The following is a 12119-nucleotide window of genomic DNA, read 5'->3' as shown; positions in this document are numbered from 1 at the left end:
ATAACCCATGTAGCCATTTATATATCATCCTGTGTATGCATAATAAGTTTACTGCCGGCTCCTCTTCACATTCGCTGAGTAACAAGCTGCTGAAAGATTCCCAGGTTATGAATTCATCACCAAAGAAATTAAAGTCCCAATTCCAGGATTTAGATTACTGAGATTATAATGCTTCTTCCGCCAATCTTACGACGACATGGTTAGTCTTGTTGGAGCACTAGGACATTGACCACTCTCGGAGTCCTACTTCCCTGTTGAGATGTATACAGCAACAAAAGAAGATACCTAAGTGGAGCATAGAATGGCTTACCTTGTTATTACTATGGTTACCGCTGCCGGGCTCTATTGCAGAAGTTAATCTAGATCTTTTGATTTCATTAAGTTTAGTTGAATTTAAATGGTAATAGCAATTTCACGAAGACTTTCCTAGACAAGGAAATAATCATCTACTCGGTTATTCCATTTTCCAAATGCATCGGAAAACTTAAAGCCAATGCTTATATATGTATCTTTTGTTTCCCATTATTGTACTTCTTGCTTCTTGGAGGTTCTCATGCCGCAGCAAACCAGCAACTGGTAAACCTTTGGGTCATCAATTTAGTAACAGCTAAAGAATTGGTGGAATATTTTGTTCATATCTTCCAGAATTGGAATCGCCTTGTGGCACCGTATGCCCAAGTATAACCCTAATAAATCAATCAATTGACACTGCTCTTACAGTTGCTTTGACAATTTTAGAGTTACACTCTAATATAAGATCCAAAAGAACACCGAAAGAAGAACGAAAAGATCTGAAAACCAAACTTGAAACCAAAGAATCACGAAAGAATGCCATTCACTAAATATGACAACATCAATAAACATGTTTCTAATTATTCAAATTTAATTAAAAAGAATATTACACTCACAGCCTAACTACTACAAGAAAAAATAAAAGTTTTTACTATCTAGGCTATTCAAATTTTAACCGAGGAAGATGCTGCTTTTTGACCTCTTGTGTATGCTTAGAAAACATAAATATTCTATGATGCAGAATCATTTACACCATCATAAAAAAAATAAAAAGAGTTTTCTTTACAATGCATTTCGTGGGTATCTACTGAAATTTTTCTCACTTTTCACAGAAGACAAATTCATGTTGGGTCCATCGCAACACAAGCAAGTACAGGACTTGCAGATTCGTCCCAAAAGGGTAGCATAACTGCCGAATGATGTGGCTGTGGCTTGGTATATAGATGTTTGAATTATCAAAGGTTTTTAAGAAAGTTCTTCCTTGTTGAACTTGTTCCACGCTTCCTGTTTTAATGCATTTCAAATAAAATATTAAAATCAATACAACTGAACAATACTTGTGATGTTCGAGCACCACCCAAGAAATGAGAAAAAAGCGATACACATTTTAAATACTTCGGAAAACCTTAAACAATGGACATCCAGAAGAAAGTATATCACATGATCAAGAGTCAATAGCTACCCGCAAGAATTTGCATTATCAGGAAACTATTGGGATTGTTCAAACCTCCCAAATTTGCACAACAGAGAAAAGACGTTCCCAGAATTTGTATAGGTCAATCATATCTATGTCCTATCACTTAGTGTTAGCAGAACATTATTCATGGTATTATGGCCAAGGACAAAATAAAAAGTAAAAATAAAATTGCATATAATTTAGCAGACTAGAAATAAAATTGCAGATAATTTAGCAGACTATGAGGATCAAAGAAAACTTTGAAATCTTTAAGTACAAAACATACTCAAGCATATGTACCTTGAGAATATCAAAAACCTTCTCTGCAGTATATTTTTGTTGAATAGTAGCACCTTTCTGTTGAACCTTATCAGGATGAATGCATAATGTCGCCTTTCTATAAACTTTTTTAACTGAGTTAGAAGTAATGAGATCTGTCAGTGAAACTGGCTCCCAACCGCATTCTGGCCAAAGGACCTGTTCGTCATTTGGCAGATATTCAAGATTAGTTTGCACTTTGCATGGCCAATAAAAGGCTCATTTCATGCAGCTTAAGAAATCAAAAATCCAAAACTTTCAATAGTAATTTCAGAAAAGAAAATATAAAAATAATAAAAAAAAAAAAAAAAAACTATTTTTCAGCTAAAGTGCAAGTGACCTAGATCATGGTAGAATACTTGAATAATCATATATGAATAAGCATAAAACGTTCACTTTCTTGCTGTTTCACTAGACCAGAATGAGAAGCAACTAAGAAGCACCATGGAATTGTTGCAAAAGAGAAGTAATCATTCAACACAGACCTCCTTGCAAAAGTAGTAACAGAAAGGTATACTTCGTGTGCGCACAAGTATGTACTTCTTGTCCTTAACATTTTTTCTTTTTCAAAATTTTTAATGAGATGATACCAGAATGCAAGCATGCAATGTAAGACCTCTCATTTCATCCACTAAAAGGATCAAATGATCTTATGATATGCTTTCAGACTTAAAATTGTAGTTTCAAATCCTCGACAAAAATATCCTGATCACCTTTAAATATATGTTTACCTTAGACTCTCTTCAGTGTAGAAAAATAGCTAACAAAAATCTAAAACAAGCAACTCTTAACATTTTCTTGTATTACAACCCCAGATGTTTAATGCAAAAGAATATTCTCTTTCTAGAAAATTAAAATAGTACTGAAGAGCGCACATATTGCAATGATGATAATAGTGCACGCATATTGCCCTCTTTCCCTGCAGCCCAGCGCTTTATGTCAAAATCCAACAGATCAGCAATCCTCTGTATCACGATAAAAATAACAACAATATCAAAATCATTTGAGCAGCAACAAGATAAACAAAGATAGAAAGAATACAGATAAGCATAAAGTACAGCAACCCCACCCCCATTTCTAACCACAAAGATATGTAAAGAAACAAAATAATGGAATGCAACTTTTTTTTTTCTTTTTTTGATAAAAGAACTGTCAAAAGTTTCACATATAAATATTTATATATAATACAATCAAACCCATAACTCAGAGAATCCCCATTAATGCATCAAAAATTTCATATGGAACACTAGAACTACTTACACTCCTCTCTTCTTGTTCCTGTTGAGTTTGAAAGTCACGCTGGTTCATATCAGCAACTGCTTTAGCCTGTATATACAAAAATCCAAACTGTAGAATTGCCTTGTGTGAAGATAAATACATTTATAAAATGAAATTCGACAAAAGGTTTGGATCCATACAGTCTAGAAGGAACATTAGCTATAAGTTGTTAGTCTATCAACATGCATAGCCAAGTCTCAAGGGCCACAGGACATTTATCAAAGTTTTTATCAATTACAGCTGCTATTTTTACAAAGAAAATATGCTCAAGCGGAGAAAAATATCATTTGACCTATATGAAGAAAAACATTTTTCAGACTGCTACATGAGTGAGTATTTCAATTTGTTTGTCCTGTTCCTCTATCAATTCACTGGTAGATTTTGTTTCACCATTAAACCAATGAACCTCCCCTCAGCATTCTTATTCTCTATATACTAAGAAAATTTGCCAATTCATCCATCCTGGAAAATGAATCTAGCCACATGTTAGAAAAGCAAAGCAAGTGCATACCACACGGTCATTGGTCCTTTGGTGACGTCCCAATCTGGCTCTTCGTCTTTCTTTGGTTTCCCCTTCATATTCCTCAAATTCTCCAAATAATGGGGCAGCTGCTGGGAAAAAAAAGGTGAGGATAGAAAATGATATCTCTCTAAAGGCTAAATTTATAACGTTGTAAATGAAAGTTCATGTCAGCAATCAATTACCACCAAACATTGAAGAAAGGTCATCAACCAAGTTTGTTGCTGAAGAAACCTTCTTTACGTTTGGTGAGCTCCCAGAAGATGTCCTCTGCGCCACATCAGGTCCTCTCCTGTTAATTTTTGCATCAAAGACAGGGTCCTGGGAAGCACAAAAGGAAACAGATAACTTAATCTACAGCATTATAAAATGGAATACATTTTAATATTTTATATCAATAATTCTTACCAAAGTTGTAGCCCTTGACCTTGGTGCACTACTTGATCGAGAACCCATGCTAAAAAAGGATTCTAGATCATCCCCACTCTTTTTTTGGGTTTTTCGTGCACCATCTTCAGCTTCCTTAAATTTATTAGCCCTGGCGCTACGTTGATCCTTGCTTGCCTTAGCATGACGTACACCTGAGCTTCCATCAGCACTATTTCGCACCCTACCCATGGCAAAATCTTCAAGTTCATCAATTGAAGATACGCCTGGATTTATAACCAAGTCATAAAACATGTTTAGTACACTAAAGTTATGGGGGATTGAAGGAACAGAAAGCCCTCATGTTATACAGTAAAGAAAAATAACCTCGATCTGTCTTCAAAACTTTAGATGGTTTTGGAGGGGGATTCAATATTGGTGAAACTTTTGGTGATGAAACACCAGGCTTTCTGCCTCCAGATTGAGTGAGCTTACCGAGCTCTTCCAGTGGGTCTGAGAATGAATCTGAGGAATTATATGCTGCGGTTGAAGTTCCTTCTAATACAACGAAAGGGTCATCTGCTGACATGAAGGCTGATTTGGAGGCTCCTACGTTTGTTCTACTCAAAAGGTAAGAAACGAGAATAAAAACATTGATTTTATATATCACAACATAACAAATTGTATTTCATAACATCAATACAAGAATTTATTAGAAAAAATATGCATCTTTGAATATTGCAATAGAAGACTCTGACTAGCAAATTTGCAGATAAGCTTTGAAATTTAGTTGCACAAATGAATAAAAAATAAATGGCCATGCATTCAAATTTTGACCATAAACCAACCTACAAGGTACTTTTTTGGCATGCATCACCAGTAAGAAAACTATTTTAGTAACCAGCAAGATTGGGAATCAGTAATCCTACAATTTAATAGCCAAAATGAAAAGGACACGTGGTCTGAGATACTGCATTTCATGCCATGGTGAAAATATATAAAACACTTCAATGAGACATGCCTAAATTTTCCTCCATCTCTCACAATAATGCTGGGTTTTTGGCACATCTATATCCCTACATGTGAGTGCGTGTGTAACACTGTTACGCCGGTGTATTTAGTGCTTTGAATGACAAGATACACTTAATAGCATAAAATCAATAAAAATACTGAATAAAGATCCCAGGTTCACTAGCTCAAGGGAGTAAAAGCTGCAAAGCTTTAGTCCAAGCAAATCAGTCCACCAGAAGACAGTGCATACAGCAAAGCATAAACACATTACAACTTCCATATCTTCCTAACACTGCTGGAAATGCCTGGAAACATGTAAACTCACTCATCCATACACAAACACAAAATAACCATTAAAAAGAAAGAACTAAAAGTCCCTAAACAGTTGATCATGCATGACATTTTCATTACTATCATAAAGATTGGTTTTTAATTATAGGCTACAACTCCTGGTTTCATGTTGTACATAGATATTCAAGAAAAAACTAGCTAACAATCAATTAATCAACTAAAGCATTGTCCATCCATTAATAAATAAATAAAAATTAGGTGCTATCCATTAATAAATAAAAAAATTAAGGTACTGATCAAGTTTATTTTATAAGTTTTAAACAAGTACCCATTATTTGGAGAACTACTGGCACCAAACCCAGGGATCAAATCATCAAAACCACCCACATTTTGCTTCGAATTTTTCGATCTCGTATCAGCTCCACCAAAACCACTCCCCAACAAGTCATCAACTAAATCATTCTGCTTCGGCGGCGAAGCAAACGACCCGAAAACGTCATCGTTTTTGTTCTTATTCAACCCGAAAACATCATCATCATCATACGCATAAGATTTCGGACCGGAATTACTTGATACCTTGAATATAGAATCGTAATCCAATGAAGACCCATTACTTAATTTACTCATCGAGTTTTGAAATTGGCCAAAAACGTCGTCGCTGAAGGCGCTATAACCGTTGTTGTTGGTGTTTGATTGAAAGAGACTGTCATCAGGAAACCCCCCATTAAAGTTATTTGAATTGTATGAAGAGGGTTTTGTGTTCAGACCCGAATTGGATGAAAAATTTCGGGCCGGACCGTTCGTGGTGGGTACGGCGGATCGTTTTGTTGCGGCCATTGGAGCAGATTTGCCTTGCGGCTTCAGACCGAAACGCTCCGTTAACACACCGAACTCATCCATCTTCACAATTTCAAGAAAAATTGAGAAGAAAAAAAAAAAAAGATTGAATAAAAGAACGAAGAATTCGAATTTTTGTTGATTTTAGAAGATATTTTGCGTGAAAAAAAACAGGGGATCTGAAACAGGGAAGCGAGTCAAGAGAGAGGTTGCGCTGTGTATAGACGGTGGAGACAAATTGGCGGGAATCGAGTGAAGAATAAAAATCAGAGGTGAAGAGAAAAATTCAGGAAATAGTTAGAAATTGAGAGGAGAAAATTACTTCTGAAAATCAACGAAGTCTTTCCCTCTCTCGGTGGTCGGTGCGTGTGAACTTTGAAGGAAAGGTACAATTTCTTTTTCTAAAGGAGGAAAAAAAGTAATGGTGGGCCATTATTTATACTTGGCTTTTGTTTCCATGTTTCTGAACAATATCTTCCACGGTTCCACCGACTAAATTATCATATACCTTATAATTATTTATTTTAAAAAAATAAAGAATTTTTAAATAAGATGTGAAGGTGAGTGTTAAATTATATAAATAAATAAATATCATTATATTTTTTAAATTACTTTTACTAGAAATATAATCCTTGGTATCCCAAAGTCTGAAAATACAATTACCAATACAGTATTAATAGAAACTTTCTTGGAATACGCAAGTTTTTTAGTATATCTAATGAATATTATTAATTATATATAATTTATTTGATTATTAGGTTTGGGAAAATGACTAGCTGATGTTATCCTTTCTAGGATCCGCATAATACTGGATCCTGAAAGATGACTAAGCCCGAACCAGTTTGTAAATACTTTAATTAATTTTTAGAGACTTAATCTAGTTAGTAAATATTTTATGTAATCACTTCTATTAACGATCGCTAGAGATCAAACTTAGAAGCTCATAAATTTTTTTTTTTTTGGTTATTTTACCATCCGAGGTCATCAAGGGGTGGTTTCATTCTTTACTGTCATATGTGTTTTTTTAGGGAAAATTAATCATCCGAAAGAACCCTTTTGCTTGGAGGAGTTTTGAGAAACAGAAATGACAAGAATCGACTCTTTCTCTTACAAACTTAAGAATATAAAAAGACTTGAATCAATGAATGAGCTGACAATTGGCAACAGGTAGAGCACTAATTGCTCCTCCAACTGCTTGCCAACTTGCGTGGACTGTTGCCTTTATAATTTGGTGTTGGCTCCACTACTGAATGAAAGAGGCATGAGTTATTAATTAAGTAATAGAAAATGCAGTAAAGGGTGCAGTTATTAGTTCAGTATTAGCTGGCCACTGCTTGTCCTTCGCTTATTAATTTGTTCCCTTTATTACTTGTTTCGTGATCGTGAGTCGTGACAACCGGAATCAAATGATGATTTGATAAAGGGATTGAAGTTTTGAAACCATATATTTTTGACATATTCTACTGGGTGTGACAGCCCATGCCACCCCCATTAATATTTCTCTCTTCTCATCATTTATAACATGATATGGGCTGCAGGTTGGTGACATATCTTATATGTTATATGCATATTTTTCATTGTTTTTGTTTTCTAAAAACATTATTCACAAAACACTACTTTTATCAGATATTTCTTAGATTTTTTATATTTCTTAGATTTTTTAAATGTAGAATCTGAAATATTTTGCATGAGCATAAGTCAATTCAGTTGGGTTTCTTCAGCACAAGAAAATTCACGAAGTGAAAATAAGCAGTAGTTCTTTTCCCTTTTAACTTGAAACAAAAGGAACTTGAAAAGAACAGAGAGCTTGAGGTTGAAGATGGCGATGGCGATGGCGATGGGTGAGGGTGAGAGGTCTCATTGACCATAAACAAGTCATGCAAGTAAATGTTGTTGATGATCACTGAAATCACGTTGCTTTTAGACCCAAAAAAAAAAAAAAAAGTTAAGAAGCTTCCTGGACCGTGCTTCTGCAGGCTCTATTTGAGAACACGCGGTCCAATTTGTCATTTAGTGGAGGGAAATGGGTGGCCCATATTCAATTCTATCTACATATTGCACCAAGTTGCTTGGCCCATTATTTTGGTTTCTAGTATACAAGCTTGGGCCTCAGAGTCAGTAAAAATGTTTAAATTTGATTATTGAAATATAATATCTTGAATAGTTGAGATTCACATGTAACTTGCAGAAACAATTAATGTATTTATATATATATATATACACTATATTCCAATTCAAAAGTAATTTGATCACCTTCTAAGGCATTGGTATCTTTGGAATCAAAGGTGATATTGCATTTCAGATAGTAGAAAGACAACCATTAGTTAATCTGTCACTTGCTTCAACTTAGTTGAATTTAGACCAACATGAAATTGGGGGGTCCGTTTGTTTAATTATTTTTTCCTATCCTATTAATACTATTTCTAACATATATGTTTGTTTCTATCTTCTGAAAATACTATTATATTTTATTCAACTAGTTTAAACCCCTTAAGTTTATTAATTTAACTAAACACCTCCTAAAAAAAAGTGTAGAAATTATCGGTAGTGCGTCGATCTATCATTTACCGGACAGATCTACTGTGGATTTGACTGGAAAATGTTAGATTTACAGGCTAGATCTTTGGCCGTCATTGACGACCAAACACGACTAGATCTGACCATTGACCATCTAGCTGAAAAAGTCCATCTCGGCACACGACCGTCCAGATCCAACAGGTCATGCGTCGTAACATTACATTTCAGCGGTGGTGACTGGAATCTGACAACTGTGTGTGGTGGGGGTGTTTTTGTCATTTTATAAAATTTTTATATATTAGGGTGTTAAGTTAAATTAGCAAACTTAAAGAGTTTTTTTTGTTAAATTTTAAATTCTATCTCGTAATAATCACAAAATTCTACCTATTAATAATATTTCAAAAATACTACTAAAAATAATAAAAAGTATCACGTGCTTTGAAGTCAAAATTAGATAATACACAACCAATTTTTACTTGCGCGCACAATATATTAATATTAAGACATTCAATTCAGTTGATGTATATATTTACATGTCATATCATATACAGTATTCGAATTTAATCTTAGTTTGGAAATTTTTTAAAAATTAATTTATAATAATTGTTAAATTGAATACATGTAAATGTGTTACATATTGGATACTGAAAAAATTTTTCTGTAAAGTCACCATGAATATAAAAGTACCCACCACCCACTGTTGAAAATGCCTTGATTGTTCCGACTTTGACCTCACAGTAGGTGACATATACGTATCAAACTCGTAAACCAAACACCCGTGCACTTTGACCAGCAGCCAATTTTGATACTTATAATTTACAGACTTAATTAAAGATTAAGAGACAATGCCTCTGGCAAAATTACACAATGAAACTCAACATGGCCAAGCTCATCTTCTTCTTTCTCTTTCTACTCCTTTCCTTCTTCACAACTTTCTCCATTGATACTTCATGTCCTATGGATCTCAGCTACGTCCAAACTTACCCCTGGGACAAATCTTTGTGCCTGCAGGATCCTAATGGAACCAACTGCTGCCAAGCTCTGCTCAGTCTTATGGGCATGGGACTCGCCCAACACCTGAGAGACACCTCCAATTTTGATCTAGCGAATCTAAATGTTTCCTTCTCTTGCTTAACCAAATTCCAAGACAAACTCTCCGCCTTGTCAATCGATCCGGCTGTAGTCCCTTTTTGCTTCAAGAACTACACCCAGTTCGTCACCAACACTTCCAGCTGCGCCGGAATCCAAACGAAAAAGGATTGGATAGAGAAGGCCGGTCAAGTAACCCCATTAGACACGGCTTGCAAGAATATGACTGGACTAACTCAGTGTACTGCATGTCTTGATGCTGGCTACACAGTCACTTCTCAGCTGGTAGGATTAGCACCAAATTCGACAAAATGCTTTTACTTTGCTATTTTGTATGCTGCAGGAATTCTTAATGATCCCAAGGATCCGAACGCTGCTGCTTGCATACTAGGATTGTCTTTAGCAGCAAGCAATCCATCGATGAGTCGCGAAAGCATAATCAAATTAGCGTTTGCACTATCTGGTGCTGTTACTGGTGTTTTGCTGGCTTTTGTGATTATCATTGTGTACAGGAAGTGGGATAAGAAAAGGAAGAGAAATGCTTTGCATGATGAATTTGTCAGCAGTTTTAAGGCCAGTGTTTTACCAAACTGTGGCGCAAAATGGTTCCATGTATCGGAGCTTGAACGTGCCACAAACGGATTTTCTCAGAGAAATATGATAGGCCAAGGAGCATCTGGGATTGTTTACAAAGGAACTCTCTCGGATGGAACTTCGGTTGCCGTGAAACAAATCCTTGATTTGGACTCAAAAGGCGATGAAGAGTTCATCAATGAAGTTGAGATCATAAGCAAAATAAGGCACAGAAACCTTCTTTCTCTTCGAGGCTGCTGTGTCACAAGCGATAACTTGAAAGGTAAAAGAAGGTTTCTTGTTTACGATTTCATGTCTAATGGTAGTCTCAGTGACCATCTGTCCAATAACCTGACGAGAAACAACTTAACATGGCCTCAACGCAAGAAAATCATCCTCGATGTGGCTAAAGGACTTGCATACTTACACTATGGACTCCAACCCGCCATTTATCACCGAGACATCAAGGCCACAAACATACTCTTAGACTCAGAACTCAAAGCCAGAGTTTCAGATTTCGGATTAGCCAAACAAAACTTAGAAGGCCAGTCTCACCTCACCACAAGAGTTGCCGGCACACACGGCTATTTAGCACCAGAGTACGCTCTTTATGGACAGTTAACAGAGAAGAGCGACGTGTACAGTTTTGGAATTGTGATTCTTGAGATAATGAGCGGGAGAAAAGTGCTGGACACATCTAATTCATCGTTCCTTTTGATCACAGACTGGGCATGGACGCTTGCAAAGTCTGGAAAAGTGCCAGAAATTTTCGAAGAGTCAATAAGAGAAGAAGGGCCGAAAGGGGTGATGGAAAGGTTTGTTCTTGTGGGGATTCTTTGTGCACATGTTATGGTGGCGTTCAGGCCTACCATTGCTGAAGCTTTGAAGATGCTTGAAGGTGATATTGACATTCCGAGATTGCCAGAGAGGCCATTGCCGCTTAGTCATGAGTCGTTTAGATCTTCTTTGTGGCAAAGTACGTCAAGAAACAGCTCAAGGATGTCAATTGTGTAGTGCATCGCCAGCTACCTTTGTAATTTGATTGCAAAATGGAAAATTCTTGTTGGGTTCGATAAGCTTTGGACTTTGAAGTTTCAAATCAATATTTTAAACACAAATATTTTACAATGTAATTACGTGTAGAAGATGGAATAGTTAAAATTGAAAGAGGAGTTTGATTCTCTTTATATATGGAGAATAAGTTGATTCATTTTACTATTTTTCTGTTTTAATTTTTTTAATTAAACTGAATTGTTCATAGGTAGGTTTCATTTTAAGGGATTAATTATGTTAAAAAATACTTTTAAATCTATCTAGTTAGGAGAGGAAAAACGGTGCGTTCAACATACTTTGGCGGAAAATTATCATGTTACCATATTTCCTCAAGAGTGATGCTATGGGTACTAATGGATGGGTACTAATTTGTGTACTAACTAAAGCATAGTACCCATACTATGCATATAGTATGGGTACTATGCTTTAGTTAGTACACAAATTAGTACCCATCCATTAGTACTCAAAGTATTATTCTTTCCTCAAATCCGTGAGTTTTAAACTGCCCTCATTTACTGTTTGGAAATGGAAACTATTACGTTTTAAATCAATTTACCCCGCTAATTTAAAAAAAAATTAAAAACACCTCCCTAAGCTTAGTCGATTAGGGAGGCCGTCTAAGTTCAGTTAAAGGAAGGACAAAGCAGTTTCTTTTCAACTGAAGAAAAAAGAGAAACCCACTCCAACCATACGCAGCAGCCCCTCCTTCCTGCGTAGCACATATCTGTTGTGTTCGAAGATTTTGAAATAATTGGTATTGTTCATCTTCCGTTGATTTTTAATTTTTATTCCAACGAG

General features: G+C 35.7%; 2 protein-coding genes across 2 annotated transcripts; one reads left to right on the top strand and one right to left on the bottom strand.

The window, feature by feature from the left end:
- Positions 1-847: 847 nt before the first annotated feature.
- LOC116140174 (auxilin-related protein 2) lies at positions 848-6469 on the bottom strand. Its single transcript, XM_031425809.1, has 9 exons — positions 5581-6469; positions 4338-4570; positions 3993-4237; positions 3770-3905; positions 3576-3673; positions 3047-3112; positions 2662-2751; positions 1769-1945; positions 848-1296 (listed from the first exon to the last, which is right to left on the bottom strand). Exons 1-9 carry the CDS (start codon positions 6150-6152, stop codon positions 1258-1260), a joined length of 1656 nt encoding a protein of 551 aa, XP_031281669.1. The 5' UTR covers positions 6153-6469; the 3' UTR covers positions 848-1257.
- A 2996-nt stretch (positions 6470-9465) lies between these two features.
- On the top strand, positions 9466-11455 carry LOC116140172 (probable receptor-like protein kinase At1g11050). The gene has a single exon (XM_031425804.1). It carries the CDS (start codon positions 9474-9476, stop codon positions 11280-11282), a length of 1809 nt encoding a protein of 602 aa, XP_031281664.1. The 5' UTR covers positions 9466-9473; the 3' UTR covers positions 11283-11455.
- Positions 11456-12119: the final 664 nt, after the last annotated feature.

Source organism: Pistacia vera, unplaced genomic scaffold (assembly GCF_008641045.1).
Source record: "Pistacia vera cultivar Batoury unplaced genomic scaffold, PisVer_v2 Contig364, whole genome shotgun sequence".
Lineage (NCBI taxonomy): Eukaryota > Viridiplantae > Streptophyta > Magnoliopsida > Sapindales > Anacardiaceae > Pistacia > Pistacia vera.
Note: the sequence above shows the minus strand (reverse complement) of the source record. Positions and strands in the feature narration are given on the sequence as shown.